This window comes from Eumetopias jubatus, unplaced genomic scaffold (assembly GCF_037043125.1).
Source record: "Eumetopias jubatus isolate StellerSeaLion01/CBP00866 unplaced genomic scaffold, mEumJub1_p1.0 scaffold_4, whole genome shotgun sequence".
Lineage (NCBI taxonomy): Eukaryota > Metazoa > Chordata > Mammalia > Carnivora > Otariidae > Eumetopias > Eumetopias jubatus.
In genome coordinates, this window is record NW_028274810.1 from 93,348,492 (window position 1) to 93,367,108 (window position 18,617).

The window sequence follows — 18,617 nt, forward strand, 5'->3', positions numbered from 1 at the left end:
GCGTCCGGCCGGCCCTCCTGTGCCCCTGTGCCCCTCTGCCCAATATGGTCTCAGTTTTCTCATGTCTGCCCGCGTTTGTTCGAGAACATAGGGCTGACCTAAGGTAGCCTTTGCTGAAGCACGCATGTTCATCTGCGGCTTTTTGGAGTCCCACAGAATAAGGTGATAAAGGTGACTTCCTTTCCAGAACAGTTCCATCCCCCGCCGTGGGCAGCCGAAGGCTGTGTCCTTGGACTGACTCTCAGCCCAGAGGGGAGCAGGAAATGGTCAAGGCCAGACCACCAAAGGACTTCCTTAGCTTCCACTGCAACGTAGCCTCCATTCCTCGTGGAACTTGGTGCTCTTGGATGGGGGAGGCCGTGGGTCAGAGCTGCACACAGTCACTGTCAAGCACACAAGGTGAACGGGAGAGGGTTTCACAGCCAGGGGCTGCGGCAGAACCAGGGACCCTTCTCATAAATGGAGGCCTGGACTTGCCATCCCTATTTCCTCTCTAGTGAACAGTCCTTCTGGCAAGTTGAGGGGCAGGGAGTGTTGAAGATTATCTGAGAAAGTCAGCTGATAGCCAGGAGGAGAGGGCTTGTATTTTTATCTATTTTAAAACGTCCCACATGGAGTAGTTACGCTGATAACGGAAAGTATAATTTTAAAGAAACATTTAGGGTAGAGAATAGTATTTATTCATTTCGGCCCAGATTTATAAAAGTGAATTAGGAGATTTAATATACTTAAGCTCTTGGTTTGCACAGTTCTGTGCTTTAGGCCCTGTTTTCCCACAAGAGTCTGACACCTGCGTTGGGCAGGGAACAGGCCAGCTGTTGAAAGGCCGTGCGCAGTCCGCCTGAGGCCGCTGCAGGCGGGTGAGGCAGCAGGACAATCTGTCTCTTGTCCTTTCTGGTCTGCTGTCTTCAATAGTGTTGTTTTCCCCTTCCCTCCCATTTCCCGGGGAGATAGAAGGCTGACCTCCAGACCGCGCCCTCATTGTTAAAAAGGTGCTTGGGCAGGTCTCTGTCAGTGTGTGACTCATCTGCTAAGCTGTGGAGACCGTCAGAAGAAACACCCACATTGTTGACAGCACCAGTGTTCCCACTGTCCAGACCGCTGCAGGCCTGAGCGGTGCTAATTACCGGTGTTTGTGGGGCCTTTGACAGAGCCCTTGGCTTTGTGGAGACCTGTCTCTTGGCAGCTGTGAGGCAGAGCGGACTGTTCCACTCCAGGGGAAACGCAGCCCCGCAGAGGCAGCAGAAGAGAGCCAGCGACTTCAGGTGGCCCTGGGTTTCTCAGGTTCCCGGTACTAGTAACTCCTGCCCGAGTCCCTTGGTCAGGGTGGGAGTCCGCTGTGCCGTGGCTGTCTCGGTCAGTTAGAAGCTGACCTGGAAGCTTCATGGGAGGCACTGTTGACGAGCCACTGGCCGCTCCCTTAGCTGGTCGCTTCACTGTGGTGTGAGTGTGGTTACAGCAGGGCCTGGGTGGCACATTTGGTCCATGGGTGGGTAGGTCACACTGTGAACTGGAGCAGAGTTGGGCATGTGCTACAGTGGCAGAGCACTTCTGACTCCCAGTTCTGGAAAGTCAAGTTGGGAATGTCCCATCTGTGCCATCTGTGTCCGTTCTTCAGGAGCAGAAGGAAGCAAGGTGTCCTTACACTGTTCCCTTCTATGGTCCAGTGTCTGCCAATGCTGTCTGCAGGCCTGGGGACTTCCATTCCTGTGGCTACTGGGGTCCTGTTTTCTTCTCCCACAGGATGAGGATAGGGCATCAAGTGCCCTTGTTGTGAGAGCACCATTTAGGCTATAGGGTCCAGGAGTATGTGATCAGGAAGGTCTTCAGTGGTGTCCTTGTGCCGTTCCAGTGGCCACTTGCTGAAGCTGGTGGCCGGGGTTTGGGGGGCAGGGGGCGTTCACGGGGATTGAGAATGCGGAGGCCCAGCTCGGCATCTAGGCTGCCGGGGTTCGAAGCCCAGTTCTTCCACTCCCCAGTGTGTGACTTTGGGCAAATTCCTCTTCTCTGTTGTTTCCCCTTCTGTGGAATCGGGGTAGTACTTCTGTCTTAGGGCTGTTGTCAGGGTTAGGTGAGATGATCCATTTCGTGCTCCCAGAGTGGTGCCTGGTAGTGAGGCTTGTGATCATATCCTCACACTTCAGGCAAGAGGGAGAACGGGGAGCCATGCTTGCCCGGAAGTAGCTGTTGTAACGGAGGAGGGGATGCAGACACATAGGGAAACACAGAAACAGAGTGCCCAGAGAGGGGACCGCTGTGGACGTAGCGCAGACAACCTAGCTGTGAGGACTGCGTGGGCCAAGCGAGAACACGGGCTGGCTTGCAGAGTCAGAATCTGGGCTCACTTTGGCCCCCTCATTTACAGACCTGCTGGCTTTGGGAAGGTCACTGCACTTCTCTGGGCATCGGCTATCATGGTAAAAAGGTGCCAGCTGTCACCTTCTAGGGTTGTGAGGACACTCTGATGGAGTATTTGTGAGTGTGCCCGCCATCTGCAGGGGGCTCAAGAGCCAGCGAGTTGTCAGAACTGAATCGGGGGTGGGGTGGGGGCAGGGAAAATGCCACCAAGAAGGGCTTGGAGGGGGGGCTGCAGCCCTCGGGGGGGGGAGGGGTAGTCAAGGGTGGGTGGTCGTGCTCTATGATCCAAGCGTCCCAGAAGCTTTAAAGATGAGAATTGACCAAATCTCCTTCCCTCTTGCTGTTGGTGCCTTGCTTCTACCCTGGTTTCATCGTGACCCTTTTGTTCCAGAACCCGAGCAACTTCCCGAGAAGAGAAGAACCTCCAGGGCTTTCTGGAGCAGCCCAAGGAGAAGTGGGTGGAGAGTGCCTTTGAAGTGGATGGGCCCCACTATTTCACAGTCCTGGCCCTCCACATCCTGCCCCCCGAGAAGTGGAGAGCCACACGTGTGGAAATCCTGCGGAGGCTGCTGGTGACCTCTCAGGCCCGGGCAGTGGCTCCAGGGGGGGCCACCAGGTCAGTCTCTGCCTCAGAGGGTACCATCTTCCAGGCTGCCTAGTGTCTGCTTTGTGTATTCCCCTTGTGTGCTAAGAGAGGGCCTGCTCGCTCAACTCAGTCCCTTCTGTCCCTTCTCACCTCAAGTCTGCCCTGCTGAGAGACTGGGCCCAATGGCTGGCAGGTGCCTGGCTACCTCTGGGTGTCGTGTTAAGCCACTAGAAAGGTAGAGCCAGGCTTCAGTGTGTGGAAGGTTTCAGAGAAACAGCCAGCCAGGCACAGGGCAAGACTACTGATGAGGAGAATTAGGGCCAGGAGGGAGCTAGGGCAGGTAACTGGGTTTTACCAGTCCTGCTGGGCTGGCCATTAACTGGGAAGGCTTCCGCATGGCTGCACTGGGGACTTTCTCTTCTGATCACGAAAAGCTCATTATGTCGCTCCTTGGTCACATTTTTATCCCGTCTGCCCCATGTTCCATGAGCCTTTCTTCTGTTCGTGTGGACATGTCCCAAAGAAGGAACGACAGTTCAGGAGGGAAGGAAGGGTCTTTGTTTTCATGACCTTGTGCTGTGATTTGGGTCAGATGGGCGGCATCTTGAGAGAAACAACTATAAACAGCAGGAAGCCCTTTGAGATGACCGCAGATTTCCACACATTGCATGGACTCCATGGGCATGACTCTAGGCTCATGGTGGCCCTGCACAGTCTCTGCCTGTCCTGGGCTCCAGAGTAGGCTGTAGGTTTTTCACTTCCCTGGAGTGGAAGATCTGTGTTCGTCTGTCTGCTTTTGCTAGGATCTGAGGGAACATTTCCACATTTGCAGGCCAACAAGGGAGCAGAGGAGGAGCTTTCCAGCCCCTGACAATGACGGACCAAGGGGGCACAGACCAAGGGGGAAGAGCTGTGTGCCTGGACTGGCACACCTGGTACTTTCAAGTCTACCAGCTCTGATTTACCCTGTCTTGCTGGTCCCAGGCAGGGCTCTGCTGTTGAGTCCGGCTAGTACCAGCTGCTTTGTGTCAAGGAGGAGGGGGCGAGTCTTGTCAGCTTCCTGCCTCACCCGTGCCCCAATTCTGGACCTATCCCCTTCCAGTGTTTCCCAGAGTCCAAGGCATTCATGCTGAACTAGCTGCTAGAAATCAAAAGTTAGATCTGGAAGATACCAGGTTGTTGATAAGGCAGGCTCAGCCTGTCTCCGTGGCACAGAAAGTGGCTGTTTGCAGGGCACTGGCTCTCAGTGGCAGGTGTGAAATCTGAAGGCACAGGAGCTCTTCTGCTTTCAGCGGGGAGACCAGAACACGGCACAGTCCCAGGCAGTTCAGGAGAAGCCCGTGGGGTCACAGCTGAAGCAGGAACACCGGTGTGGGCTTCGCTCCTGAGCTGCTGTTTTCTCTGTGGTGGTTTAGTCACCTCTGCTAATTAGCCTGAAATAATTAAGTTGGGCAGGTCACTCACGATTCCTGCTTACCACAGCACAGCAGCCACCAAACCTGGCGAGGGGTGGAGGCCCGAGCAGGGAAGGGGCCGGGCGTGAGCCCCGTATTTGGGACACCCTCCAAGGAGAGACTGTGCTAGAGGGACACTCAGAGGGCGTCATCCTGGCGGTTGGGCAGTGTCCCTGGCAGGAGACTGTCCTGAGTCCATGATGGGGTGGGAGGCAGTAGCCGATACAAAATCTAGGGATTTGCACAAGAGAATCTGACCTTTTGCATCTCTTACACTGAAGAAGGGTTTCTCTGCCAGGAACTTGCCAGTAGTTAGGCCTGGGACTTTCTAGGCTTCCATCAGAGCCTTATCTGGCGACTTGTGTGCCTCCCTTACCCCCAGGCCTGCCTAAGGCTGCAGAGTCCCCACGAAGGGCCGTGGAAAGAGTGGGTGCTTTGGAGGACACTGGGGTGCAGGGAGGGAACAGGAAGAATATTGTAGCAAACAATTATCTCAGTTATTGTTTTACTTTATTTTTGTTTAATGAATTTATATTTATTGGATGTAGGGGTGGCCCATTCCCTGTTCAGCAGTCCCTTTGCTTGCGGCCCATACAGGATAGTTTTGGCTTCTCTCTGCCTGTTTTACTTTGCTGATTCTTTGATATATACACTTTAATACTAAATTTTAGTTCCTTTAGTTACGGGCTTTGTTCCAGTGTGTTGTAAGATACAGGATTTCCACGACAAGGTTTCATCTAGTCTTTACTTATTGCAGATGTGAGGGCAGTGTGCAAATAAAACCTCTTGTAAGAGATCTTGGATGGTAGAAACTGAATCCTAGGACGGATCTTTCACTGCCGGTGCAGAGAGGGGTCTGGGCTGTCTATTTCACAGTGGCTTTACCACCGTGATTTAGGGTCATCGCTCCTCACGCCAGCAGTGTCTGCCAAGAGGGGACGGTGTCACAGGCTGCCCCCGGCATTCCGAGGGCCTGCTGGCCTCTCATCCTGCACTGAATCACTGGGTTAAGTGGAGATGGTCCTGGACAGAGGCAGAGGGGTGTGGTGGCAGCTCTAGGATTACCCAGGATTTAGGAGGTGTTGGTTGCACCCTCCATCCTAGATAGTACTCTTGCTCAGCAACAGTCTCTCCCCCTCCAGCTCGCTGTCTTTCTAACACAGCCACTGGTTGCCAAATTCCTGTGTTTGGCTGGCTTGAGTCTGCTGACTGTTTGTGAAAATTCTCCTGGGGGGGAATGTCCAGACTGAGGGAGAACCCTGTTTCCCGCTTTGTTTATGAGGTCCCAGCGAGTCCAAGGGCTTGTGTGGGGGCTGAACACAGGAACACATAGGACTCCTTGGTGTGTCCTCAGGGCAGTGGTCTTGGGTTGCCACGTGCACCTTATGTCCACCCGGCTCTGATTCACCCGTACGAAGGATGAGTATTTCATGGATCATTGTCCAGGCTTCAGAGGTTCTTGCCCATAGCTGCTTTTTTCTGACAAGATAGGCAGGTGGCGGGAAGGGAGTGGCGCACAGATTAATGTGACTCTGGCCTTGGTACCGTCCTGCTCTGGTCTGTCCTCGTGCGTGTCGGTCCAGGGTCTTCATGGGCATGCAATCGGATTTTCTTTTCCAGGCTGACAGACAAGGCAGTGAAGGACTATTCTGCCTACCGCTCTTCCCTTCTCTTTTGGGCCCTCGTCGATCTCATTTACAACATGTTTAAGGTAGGGAAGCCACTGGAAGCTCGGCTGGTTTCTGTGAGCATGTGAAAGTTCTGTGCTCCTGGCGCCGAGCCTGCTCTGAGGCCGCTCACCGGGAACGAGCCACCTCCCATGGAAGAGATCTACACGCCGGCTTACAGCATTCCGTGTGTGGTGTATGTCTGTAGCCAAGGCCGCTCCTCTCATCTGGTCTCAGGCCTCCTGCAGGCCCACCTCCCTCCGAGGCCCCCTCCTTGTTGGCTCTTGTCCCCTCTCTCTGGGTAACCTGCATTGCCTCGTGTGAGTGTGACTCACGCCAGCCCGGCTCACAGGAGGGACACTGCCCTCTGCCTTGACAGAACCCTAGGGTGTTGGGGTGGTTCCTTTTACGGTCTGAATGGGACCGCTCAGTTGAAGCATGGTGAGAGTGTGCCTTTCCTGGGGAAATGCAGATGTGACCTGTGCAGGAAGGAAGAGTGGTCACTTGTAGCTTGGAGGTCACGTCACATGGTGCATCATAAAGGGGCTGCAAGAGGAATGACACAAGACTCTTGTTCCTAGAAGCAAAACACGTCCTCCAGGGAAACTTTGATGTGGGGGGAGGGAGGAGGGCTGCTTTTTGGCATCAACAAAGCCTGACTGACTTGAGGCATTAAGTAATCCAGCCCCGGGCCTATCTCCTGTTGGTTCTTGTAGAAGGTGCCTACCAGTAACACGGAGGGAGGCTGGTCCTGCTCTCTAGCGGAATACATCCGCCACAATGACATGCCCATCTATGAAGCTGCTGACAAAGCCCTGAAGACCTTCCAGGAGGAGTTCATGCCAGTGGAGACCTTCTCGGAGTTCCTCGATGCGGCTGGTCAGTGTCAGGGTTTTATCTCTCAAAGATTTTGTCCAGCGGAACCCATGTGATCTTAGTGGGGCAGGTCTTAGCTTTCATCTTCACAGCAGCAGACACACGAGCAGGGTCTGGGAGAGAGGTGTAAGCAGCAGGCCCCTGGTAGTAAGCACAGCAGCTGGGACATGTGGGGACTTCCTGCACCCCAGGCCCTGTGCTGCTCACGTGTTTGAGGCGGATACTCTGGTTACCCCCACTTCACAGCTGGGGTAACTGAGGCTGTGGAGATTAGATGTTTACTGTGGGGGCATACCTGAGAAATGGGTAGAGCCTCTTTTAAATTCCTGAATTTTTATGATAGTTCAGAGAATTCACGTGCAGCTGACCTGCCTTTTTCCTGCCTCTTGGGGACTGAGACTTTTTATGTCACAGCTACCCTGGGGAAATGGGGAAGAGTTCAACTCTGATTCTAAAAATAAGTGGTAAATATGAAAACAGAGCAAAGAGCATCTTGGACACCCTTGGACAGTCCCTCATCCCACAGCTGGTGAGAAGGAAGTTCCTAGTTCTCTCCCGGCGACAGATGCTGTGTACAACAAACTGGTCATCCTCCTTGCAAACATGTTAGAGTTTGTTCGCATCTCATCAGCAAGCCCCGCTGACAGCTGGGGAGGTGGTTGGGAAAACGTACGCAGGTTACAAACGTGAGGGCCCCGTCAGGCTGTGGGCGCCGGTGCATCAGAGCCTGGTTGCTGCCGGCCTGGGGGGTGGTGGTGGGGGTGGTGCCAGAGCCAAGGCCAAGCGGACGGGACCTGTCCCACTCCTGCTTTTTGTGAAGGGTAAAGAAGCCAGAAAAAAATTCTCCTCAGATCCCGCTGTCAAGAGAAAGCCTCCACTAGCATTTTCCCCATCTGCTGTCCCCTGGGAACCCTACCCTCAGAGGTCTGAAGCGATGCTCCTTGGGAATTCCGCTTTCCTCCCAGCTCAGTGCCACCTGATGGAGTTCCCCACGTGCGCTGGGACTTCCAGTTTGGCCATGCTTTCAGGTGGCCTCGGTGGAAGCTGAGCAGGTCATGGGCCTGCGTTGGCTCTGCTCAGCTCAGTGTCTTAACTGTTAGCCTTGGTGCTTCTCCCCAGGAATGGTCCCTGCCTAAGAGCAGGTGGCCCGTGTACGTATGTCCTCGGTGCCGCGCTCTGCCTGTCACCAGGGCTCTGGGGGTGTCTGAACCTGGGCTATGAGTGGGAACAGAAGAGTCTGATTAAGAGAGGAAGAGGTGTCAGGGGAGAAAGGTGTCCATCTCGGTTCGGGGCTTCCCGGCCGCCCTGCAGCTGGTGGTAGCGCCCCTGGCCTGAACCCGGGGAGAGCGGGAGCCTGACGGGCGGGGAGCCTCTGTGGCTTCACTCCAGGGTCCGGTTTTTACAGCATGATTTTATTACTTTGTTTAAACTGGTAGAAAATTTAAGAACATCAGACACACCCTATTCAAATGCAAGGGCAAAAACACCTTCCAAAGCCAGCGCGGGGTGATGGGCGCAGCCTTCCCTCCACTGGCGCGGATGCTGGGGGAAGACTCAGAGCGGATGGCACCAGGCCTTGGGCTTAACCACTCACGGCTGTGAGGTGGGAGCGCCCTGCTTGGTGAGGGAGGGGCGGGGCCACAGCGGCCACTGAGCTCCTTCCGTGTACTGGCACGTTCACTTACGGGGCCTCATTTAATCCCCACAGTGATCGAACCAGGACTTGTTCCTGTCCCCATTCGATAGTTGCGGAAGCAGAGTCCTGAGCTTTGACAGCTCACTGGAGGCCCTGGGACTAGTGGTTGGAATGAAGCCCAGCTGAGCCCAGGGGCCTGGTACCCTGCTCTTTTCCTTCCAGCCCTTGGGGCCACTGGTATTAGCTTTTCCTTGGCCCTGGCTCCTCCAAGAATAGGCTGAATGCCGTGGACTCCCCCCTCAGAAGACCCCTCCACTTCGCACTCGGTGTCAGCGGACTGGAGGCCCCCCCTTGCGGTGGTCCATGGACCTGGGTTAGGACCTCTGCCCCAGGCGGCCGTAGGGTCTGTCTCTGCCATGTTAACGCCTTTAAACACCCAGTGGCGCCCAGTTCTGGAATGCAGCTAACTCTCTGACAGAACGAGAGTGCTTGCTCGGTGACTGTCTCCCCAGGGGGCGGCCGTGTCAGAGCTTGTCGGGGCATACCGTGTTCTCTGCGCAGATGGGGCAGCCGTGACTCAGTGGGGCTGGGGGCCATGCATGCCCATGCCTAAGGACCTCTGCCCGCCTCTGTTTTCCAGGGCTGTTGTCAGAAGTCACCGATCCCGAGAGCTTCCTGAAGGACCTGTTGAACTCAATCCCCTGAACAGCACGCAGAAGCTGCCGTTGGCAGAGACTGAAGCTAGCTTGCCTTCCATCCTCCGTGTTCTTCCCTCTTGTGCGTTGACTCCCCCCACATGGGACGCTGCCACATCACTCCTCTCCCCCCCATGTCTTCTTGGAGTGGCTTGGGGTTTTTAGGCTTCCTGTTTTATCTTGTGTGTGTGGTGCACTAGCTATGAAGTTGTCTGTAACCCAAGCCACAGAAGGACCTGTACATACCTAGGAGCCACGAGCTGTCCTGGCCGACTCAACACAAGTGTGCACATCTTGAGAAATAAACGAATGACTGAGTACACATTGAAAGAGAAGGTGTTGCCTGCTGCTTAAACCCACCCTTGGTGCCCCTGGCCGGACGCTGTCCTTGACTGTCTTTGGCTGCGTGGCCCTTTCTGGCGCAAGCACAGGAAGACTGACGTATCCGAGTCGCCGTTCTTGTCGGTACCGGATGGAGCCCATTTGCTCTCGGCCGGCAAGCTGGGGCAATGCGTTTGAGGAGCTTGAGCTTTCCTAAAACAGACCCCTTGGCCTCTCTTAGTTTTTTGGCCTTAAGAGCTGGAACCCAAAGACTCGCAGAGCCGACGACTGCGGTCCTCGGCCAGAGGCAGGTGCGGCCGAGTGAGGGCGCCTGGCGTTCCTGCTCGCTGTGTGTCAGACAGCCTTTGGCGACTTTGCTTCAGGGTTGGCGTGTTAGGAGAGGGCCTGGGGCCGTCTGAGCCCTGGAATAGCAAGTAGCTGCTCTTTCCTTAGCTGCCCTTTCCTGAGCCGCCCTCTGCCGGGCTCCAGAGAGAGAGAGAACGTGTGTGCGTGTTCCTGTGTGTGTGTGTGCGCGCGCGCTTCCAGTCTTCCCAGCGGCCCTGCAGGAAAGGGCCTGGGATCAGGCGTCGCCGGTGGGTCTGTGCCCCGCACCACGGTGGCAGCTGCCTTTGGGGGCCTTGGGGCCCCCTTTCCCGTGCTTGTGGGCGGCGGCCCTGTGGCTAGTGAGGCAGCAAGACCCGCAAAAGCCTCTCCTCAGATTCTAGGGCAAGGCTGCGCCAGACGTGGCCTCAAGGGGAGGAGGAGCTTGCTCGTGGCCATCTTTTGTTCCCTGCGCGCCGCTCTGCCGATTGATTCTCCAAAGACGCCACCTCTGTCTCAATGCCCAGCTTGTGTGGCTCGTTCCTCAGGCCGGACTGTCTGGGACGGGAAGTCCCTCTGGGCCCCTTTAGAAGACCTGCACGTCCAGGAGGCCTCGGTGTCCCTCCCTCAGAGCCCCTGACCGGACGGCCACAGGCAGGCGGAAGTGTCTTGCTTGGGCCTTGGCCAGAGAGACAAAGGCGATTGGTGGCAAGAGCCCAGCTGGTGCCCCCGCAGGCGAGAGCGTGTGTGCCCAAGTGCACAAGTGCACATCAGTGTTGGGGCTGGGCGAGGGGCTTTGTGGGGCACCCACGGGTTCTGGGGAGGGGCTCTCCCTCCTTTGCTCAGATGCTGGCTCGACCGCCTCGTGTGTCTCCACAGCCTCACGCGTAAGGTGGGACCATCGGCAACTGCGGGGAGATCCGTGGGCTTCTCTGCCGTGTAGCAAAGAAATGGCTGCTCTTACGAATGAATTCATTTTCAGTCTACCTGATTTTGCCTTTTTCTTTAGCAAAGTTCCAGGTCTCAGCTGAGGTCCAAGTGTGTGTAGTGGAGGAGGATGAAGGACCTTGGTCTCAGGGACACGGGCTTCTCACAGTGACCCGCTGCAAGCTCATGCCCTCTCTTGCCCCTTGCCTCCCACTAGCTGGTGGTCTCCCAAGGGCCTGTTCCCGGTACATGCTCGTGTGCAGGATTGCTGTTCCGTAACATCCCAGCGGGGAGAGACTGGAACGGCTTCATCAGGGACAGCAAAGCCAGAAGGGAGAGCGGGGCAAGGGGCCCATGTAGACGGTCGGGATGACCCCTGCTTACCAGGTGTCAGGCCTGCTGTTTCGGCATCGTTGGAGGCTGAGCCACCTTCACAGTGACACCTCAGGGCATCGTGAGTGTTGAAAGGGCACCTGCAGGAGCTTATCCACAGCCTGTTCCTTTGGCCTGCAGAGCTGGAGTTGCCAAAGCTCCTTGCAAGGTGTTGGTTTATTTTTCTCTGCCCTTCATTTTTTTATTTCTTGCAGAGGCCTCAGGGAATTCTGGCTCCAGCCCAAACGCCTCAGCCTCTTGCTTTCACCGCCACAGCTTTCCCGGTGTCTGCCCGGGCCACTTCGCGGTGACTGCCACAGTCCCTGACGGGCTGCTGGTGTGGTAGACGCACAGGCCTGCGACGGTCCCGGGGTGGCGCCTTCGGCAGAGCTTGGGCGGGAGCGGAAGCTGGTCCAGGGAGAGCACTCTGTCCCTTGAGCCCTTGTCTCCTGACCTTAGTGTCGAGGGATCCCAGGCAGAAAGCCACTTTGTCCCTTCCCGCCCCGAGCTGTCTTCTGGGCTCATTGCTTATTGGGCCCCGTCTTCCTCAGCGGGCAACCCTGGTCGGGGGATTCAGACGGTTCCGGACTGGCAGTGCGGGGTCGTGGCTGCGGCGGTCAGCCCCTCATCTGTGTTCAGCAGCGAAGCTGGAGAAGGGAAGCCGGCGTGTTCCTCCTGGGGTGGCTAAAGCCTCTGGTGTCCTCAGTCTACCGCGTCTCTCCTGGTGGCGGGCTTTCCGAGTTCAGGTCTCTGTTATGGGCTATGTGGGAGCCGGGGTGGCCCCTTCTTCCCGAGGTCCCCCCTTCTGCCCCCAGTTGTGTTTGCTGAGAACCAGGGCCTGGGCCAGGTCCTTCGCACGTGGTTCCCACATGGACCCTGCAGGTTATGGTGTTAACCCACCTTGCACTTGAGGTGACAGCCCCCCGAGGGAGTGTCTTGCCTGCCGGGCCTCAGGAGCCACGGGTGGGACTCCAGAGATGTCTCCGTTCCCTTACTTGACTTGTGCACCCGAGTCTTTATGTCCGCTTGGCACCAGGCGTGTGCTGAGGGTGTGACGGTGTGTCATATCTGTCCTCATAGAGTCCAGGTTCCCGTGAGGGGTGCGAGGTAGGAGCGGATGAAGATGAGTGGGCGGGTGGCAGTGCGGGGCTGTGGCCACCACGCAGGGCAATCGTGGGGTGATCGGGTCAGCGTGCTCCCCCCTCTAGCCCACCCACGCCATGTCCTCACTCCTGCTTGTAACAGTCCAACCCCAGCAGGGCCCTGGGTCTGTCTGGCTCCCGGCAGTCCCTGCTGCTTTGGCCAGGCGGGCCCTTTTGGGGACCGGGGACCAGCCCGATAGGGAGATTCACTCTGCTTTCTGGCTTCAAAATACAGTGTTCTCTGTCACCCCCCGGCCACCTGTCACCATGGCTGCACCCTTGACTCAGGAGCCTCCTCACAGCTCTCCCTGCTTCCCCTCTGCCCCGTGCAGTCCACTTAGGACAGGCCGCCGCCGCCTTACTCCAGTTCACACGTTCACCTCCGCGGCGGAGCCTTGGCTCCGTCCCCTAGCCCGCCCCGCTGCCGCCGCTCCGCACCCTTGCCGCTGCCGTGCGCTTGCTGTCCCTCACCGTCCCAGCAGCACCGAGACGGGGGGTGGGCCAGGACCGACTCCTCCAGCTTCTCTAGGCCACCTCGACCCTCTTTCTGCCGCAAGACTGGTCTGTCGAGGCTCAGATGCAGCGGAGCGAGCAGGGCGGCCTCTGGACGAGAAAGTGGATGAAGACCAGCCTTGCCCCAGTGCCCGTGAGAACCGGGCGCTTCGCCTGTAGCACCTCTGTCAAGCCCTCGCCAGAGAGAGCGTTGCTGGCGTGGAGAGAGCTGGGGGCGCTAATGCTGGGGGGCGGCTCCGAGGAGGATGAGGGTGTAGAGGGGGGCTCGGGGGGTGGGACCTGGCTTGCTCCCTCCTGTCCCCGAGGACGGGGGGATAGCCTCAGGGGTCTTTGCCGGCACGGGCAGCTAGAAAGAGAGCCTTTCCTGAGACCGAAGCAATCTGCCGCATGAGCTCGGTGGTCGTCGTGCTGTTCTCTGTCTGCCGTGGGCCGTGTGGTGTTGAGGGGAAGCGCCGGGGCTCGGAGAGGGCCCAGCTCTGCAGTGCGCTGGGCAGCGTCCTCTCGGAGAGTGAGCAGCAAGTCAGGTGATGCCGTGGAAGGTCCTAGAACTGAGCACGGCCCAGGCACAGGTCCCCTCCCCTTAGCTGAACAGGGGATCACAGACGGCCGAGGTCAGGGGCCCTTGGGAGGCTGCCTTCCTCGTGTCGCGGCTGCCGGGGCGGACGCTCAGCCCGGACACGCATGCATGCGTGGGCACGTGCCCGCCAGCCCCACAGCGGCACTGGAGCCCGTTGCTTTGGTGACTCCTGTTTGATTCTCTGCTGCTCTGCAGTCCCTGCCCCGGGCGCCGCTCCCTTTCCTGCCTGGCCTTGTCTGTTGCTGGATCTTGGAGCCTCGTGGGCTGCCAGCTCGCCCACTTTGGCCTCCCTGAAGCCTGGAGCGGCTGGGCAAGGCCTGGCCAGGTGCAGGGCATGGGGGCCCAGCAGTGAGGGGAGGCGCCTGCCCTCTGCAGTGCCCCCCACCCCGAGGACCCCTGGGCTGTGCCCGGCCGCCGTCGGTCAGGGCTGGCATCCTCCTACCTCTCACCTGTGCCCCTTGACTGGCTTCGGGGGCACGGAGTGGAAGAGGGGCTTGCCTGAGGCCCACGTCCCAGGCCAACAGGGTGTGGGGCATTTAGGCTCGGACTACTGGCCTGGCACGCCGAGTGCCTGAAGAATGGTTTCTACATATTGGCTGACAACAAGAAAGAGGGACTGGTGATGGGCTTGGAGGAGGCGGCATTCCCTTTGGGAAGAGAAAGTGGCCAGTGGGGTGCAGAGCCCATGAATTTCAGCACCTGGAACGGGCCCCATGCATCCGCCTGAGGTCAGTTAGGGGGTTGGCCCGGCCCCTCGGGAGCAGGAGAGATGAGTGCCTGGGACATCCCAAGCAAGAAAACAGCTGGGCGAGGCCAGGGGGCGGGGACAGGACCGAAGTTAGCCTGGGCTGACCAGCTCACAGGGCAATCAGCCAGTGGGCCCAGAACTCCCACCCCAGGGCCCGGCACTCTGGGTGTGGGCAGGATTCAAGGAGACGGGACTCGAGGGTCTCACTGGTTGCTCTTTGGACTCTGTCCTTCAGGTCCCTCTGCCACCTTTGCCCAGTGTCCTCGTCACCCCATCTGCCTCAGCTGTCCCCTAGCCGGCTTGGTCTTCACAGGGGGTCTCCTGCTGGACCCCTATCAGGCTGTTCACAAATTTAGATATTTGGGGACCCCACCATACTCATATTTCCTGGGCATCTGCTCCGGGCCAAGCACTGTGTCAGACATGATCTTGTCCTTGGTTACTATTGTTCTTCCTGTTTCACTCAGGTGAATTCACTTGCCCAAGGCTGCACGGCCCCTAAGGGGGATGCTGCCGCCATCAAGCCAGCCGGAGCCGTGCTCATTCACCTGGTCCTGCTCCGCAGCTGGTCTGGGCAAGGATCTGGGCAGATGCGCCCAGCTCCCCACACAAGGCACAGCTCTGGGAGCCAGGGCCCAGCCAAGTGCCCACAGGCAGATGGGGCGGCCGTGTGCTAGGAACCATGCCGAGGGCAGGACAGACGGGATGCAAGGCCCTGGGAACACACTCCTGGCTGGGATGACAGGGCGGATCCGTGGGCCCCACTGGCCCTAATGACAGGGCAAACAGGGCCGTGAGGAGGTAGCTTTTGTTTGGTGGGGCCTGAGTGCCGGGCCTGGGAATTGTGAGTGGCTGGTAGCCCGGTCCCCAGTCACATGGCTGCCCTCAGCCCCGGCCTCTCCGTGGGGCAGGAATCTGCACGTTCCTGGGGACGAGGTCACAGCCCCGTGGAACGTGACTGCATGCAGCAGGACAAAGACACTTTGTTTCCTCTCTGGGATCCGGAAGTGGTGGCCGGTGGGCTGATTCTTTTGACAGCACAGGACACCAATCCTTTCCTCCTTCCCTGCTCCCTGTAGCCAGAGGGGCTCTGGCTTCCTCGAGAGTGAACTCATGGGCGGGGGACCTAGGCCACAGGGACCGGGCCCACGAGCCTTCCCTTTTCCCTTCTGCTTTTCCCTGCCTGCTATGTGCAGGGCTGCGCTCAGCACCTGACGCTCTCGTCTATTATGGGCGCACTCATGGAGGTAGGCATTAGTAGCTCTGATAAGATGAGGGAATAGAGGCTGTGGGGTGGGGGTGCCTCACCAGAGTAGGCGCTCTGATAAGGATTGCTGGAGGAAATGCTGGGTGCCAAGCCAAATTTCAATTTCAGATCAACAACGAAAAACTTTTAGTATGAGTATCTCCTAACTACTGCATAGGACTATTTTTTAAAAAAAATATAAGTATATCCCATGCAACAGTTGGGACATACTTATACTAAAATAATTAGTCCTTCTCTATCTGAAATTCACATTTAACTGCACGGCCTGCATGTGTACTTGCTAAGCCTGGCAGCTCTAGCTCAAGTGGTTGTCGAACACACAAATTTAAGCAAACCCAGGCCCTGATTTTGAGGGAGCCCCTTCCACTTCTGTGGGAGAGACAAGTCCTAGATGCAAATCCCGATCACCCTGGGCTTGAGGGAGCAGCAGGTGCCCCGGCCTGGAAGCTAGGGAGAGCCTGGTGTGTTTGGAGAGCTGCCAGATCGACAGGCCTGGAGTGTAGGGGAGGGGGCACCGGGGCTGGTGAAGAGGTTCCTCCTGAAGTGTGGTGAGCAGGGCAGGCAGGGGTGAGAAGCTCTCTGCAGAGACCCCATGGGCTGGCCCCACATCCCTCCCCAGCACAACCACCGTTCTCCATCCCACCAAAGCTGCTCAGCTCTGGGGTCATGTTTGAGTTCAACTGGCCATGCAGCCTTAGACCAAGCCCTTCTCTCTGGGCCTCAGTTTCTTCCTGTGTAAGATGAACATGCCTCATCTGGTTAACCAAGAAGGTGCTTGCACAGTACCTGGCAGAGGGGAGGCTCTGGAAACGTGAGTTGTTGGGGTTGTGAATGACTCACCCCCCAGGAGGGGCTTCCGCAGATGTGGTTTGGGTTCCATTGAAGGAAAATAGCAGCGGCCATCAGGACCAAGAGCAGTTTGGAGGGAGTGAGTCTCCTGTCATTGGAGGCATCCGACAGCTGCTGTGCAATCAGGCATGCCTCATGGGGGATGATGATGTCGAAGGTCGTTTCCAAATCTAAGGGCTGGGCAGCGGGTGAGTTCAGGGGCTTTGGAGTCAGACAGCGCTGGGTTCCAATTCTGCCTCCGGTACGCTGTGTGACCTTGGCTAACTGCCGGCCTCACCCTGCAGGCCTCAAGTTACGGCCCCTGTGAAGGCGATCAACAGTGCTGCCTCCCAGGATAAAGGTGACCGTGTTTGCCAAGTGCCCAGCGCAGAGCAGGTGCCAACGAGTTGTGGGTTCTAAGGAGCGTCTCCGTGATGTGGGAACGGAGGCTTTGGAGGAGGCTTTCATGGGTCCCTGCCGGGAGCCACCCATCTCCTCCCCGGTTACTCTGGCTGTCCCCCAGCGGGTGGGGCGAGGCTGCGGTGACGGTCACCCAAGTGTTCTCAGAGTCCAGAGGGGACCGGGGGGAGGCAGCAGGTCCGAGGAGAGAGCCCGCGCACCCCCGGGGTCTCCCCGGCACCCTCGGGAGGATCATAGGGCTGAGTCTGGGCTCTGTGCTTTGGGGCAGCTGTGAACCTGACGGGCAGGTTGGGCACCGGGCCAGGCTGCCCTCCGGGCTGCATTGTGCTGCTCCGGGCTGCTCGGGCCTGGCGGAGCTGCCAGCCCAGGACGCACACGCGTGCACTGAAGCTTTCATTTTATGAACTCCTGGAGGGTGCACAGATATCTGTCCAATTAGCAACTTTTGGGGGAAACTGAGGCCCAAGAGGGGTGGGACTCGCACAGCCTCGTGGGTATCTGGCACCGTCGGGCAGGCAGCCTCATCAAGAAGCTGGCAGAGCAGAGGCCCCAGACCAGGATGGGGCCACGGGACGCCTCCCCACTTAATTCTAGCCAGCCAGTGCGTGCCTCGTCCCGGGGTAAGTGCTCACAGGCTGTCACCCCGGGGGCTGGCACTCTTGTCATCCCCATTCCACAGGGAAGGAAACTGAGGCCGCCCTGTCAGATCAGAAGCGGCAGAGCAGGGATCTGAGTTCAAGTCCACCTGAGGCCTCGGTCTGTAGTCATTTCCCCCTTTGCCATCTGACCTCCATCCTGGTCCCAGCCGGACTCGGTCTTGGAGACGTTGGGTGGCCGGGCCGGTGGGGGGCCGTCGTGAAGAACTTCCTACTGTCCCAGAGGCCGAACGTGGCAAATCAGTTCAAGAAGGGTTTTGGGGGGCGAGGCACATCTGGCCTGCGTTTGCACAGCCCGAGAGTAAGAATCGTTTGTACATTTTTGAAAAAAGGTTGGCAGAAATACACAGCAGAATATGTAACAGACACCGCACACAGCCCACAGAGCCCCAAATACTACCATCCGTCTCTTTGTAGAACATGTTGGCCGAGCCCTGGTTCAGATGGGGGGGTCTGGTGCCTTACAGAAGTGAGGCGGCCTGGGGACTGACCCCCCCGAAGTCCCTAACGCCCTAAGCCATCCTGTGCCCAAGGTCACACTGTTGAGCTCCGCTTTGCTGGGAAACACCCGCAGGCTGACTCCCCAGTGTGTCCGTGGGTCCGTCCGTTGAGGCGGTGGCCAGGCTCCAGCCGGGAGCTGCGGGAAACAGCCCCGTGACCAGGGAAGGGGGGTGTCGGTGTTGCTGTGGGAGTTGGAGCGGCCGAGAGGCCCCTGCGGTGAGTGCCAGTCGCCCAGCAGCTCGGGGAACCTGCTGTCTCACCCAGCAGGACGTCCAGAGCAGGGGGCCCAGTGGGGGGCAGGTCCTGCGGCTCGGCCAGGCCGTCAGGGGCCGGGCTCTCTGCTGGCCTTGGCTGTCGGCTGTACCCCCCAGGCTGGCTGCCTGCGGGGTCCAGGCGTCACACCAGCCCATGGTGATTCCTGCATCCTCTTCTTGGAAAGCCTCTGTTAGAAGCCTCAGGAGGCTTCCCCTCAGGTCTCAGGGGTCAGGAGCTTGGCTCAAACGCACCTGAGTGTCCCTGGGGCTCCCCCAGCAAGGGGAGGGCGGGCTGCTGTTGGGTGGGCAGTGACCCTGCCTGCTGCAGTCCATCCTGGGGCTCTCGGCACGCCTCACTCCTGCGCTCTCGCTAACAGAACCAGTCACGTAGGCCACCGCGCTCCACACTGGACCTGCCTGTGCCCCGCAGCCACGGCCATCCCCGAGGGTCCTGTTTCTCCTTGCCCTGGCTTCAGAGTCTGGGCTGGGGCATCCGAG

At 58.2% G+C, this 18,617-nt stretch overlaps 1 protein-coding gene across 3 annotated transcripts in view; it reads left to right on the top strand.

Moving 5' to 3' along the window:
- UBR4 (ubiquitin protein ligase E3 component n-recognin 4) overlaps positions 1-10,900 on the top strand; it is a 130,792-nt gene extending 119,892 nt beyond the window's left edge. For all 3 annotated transcript variants that reach the window (XM_028108295.2, XM_028108297.2, XM_028108296.2), the window contains exons 103-106: positions 2,750-2,974; positions 6,019-6,109; positions 6,782-6,944; positions 9,218-10,900. In XM_028108295.2, the coding sequence (XP_027964096.1) occupies positions 2,750-2,974; positions 6,019-6,109; positions 6,782-6,944; positions 9,218-9,282 (544 nt within the window). In that variant the 3' untranslated portion in view covers positions 9,283-10,900. The remainder of the gene's footprint in view (positions 1-2,749; positions 2,975-6,018; positions 6,110-6,781; positions 6,945-9,217) is intronic.
- The last annotated feature ends 7,717 nt before the right edge of the window (positions 10,901-18,617 follow it).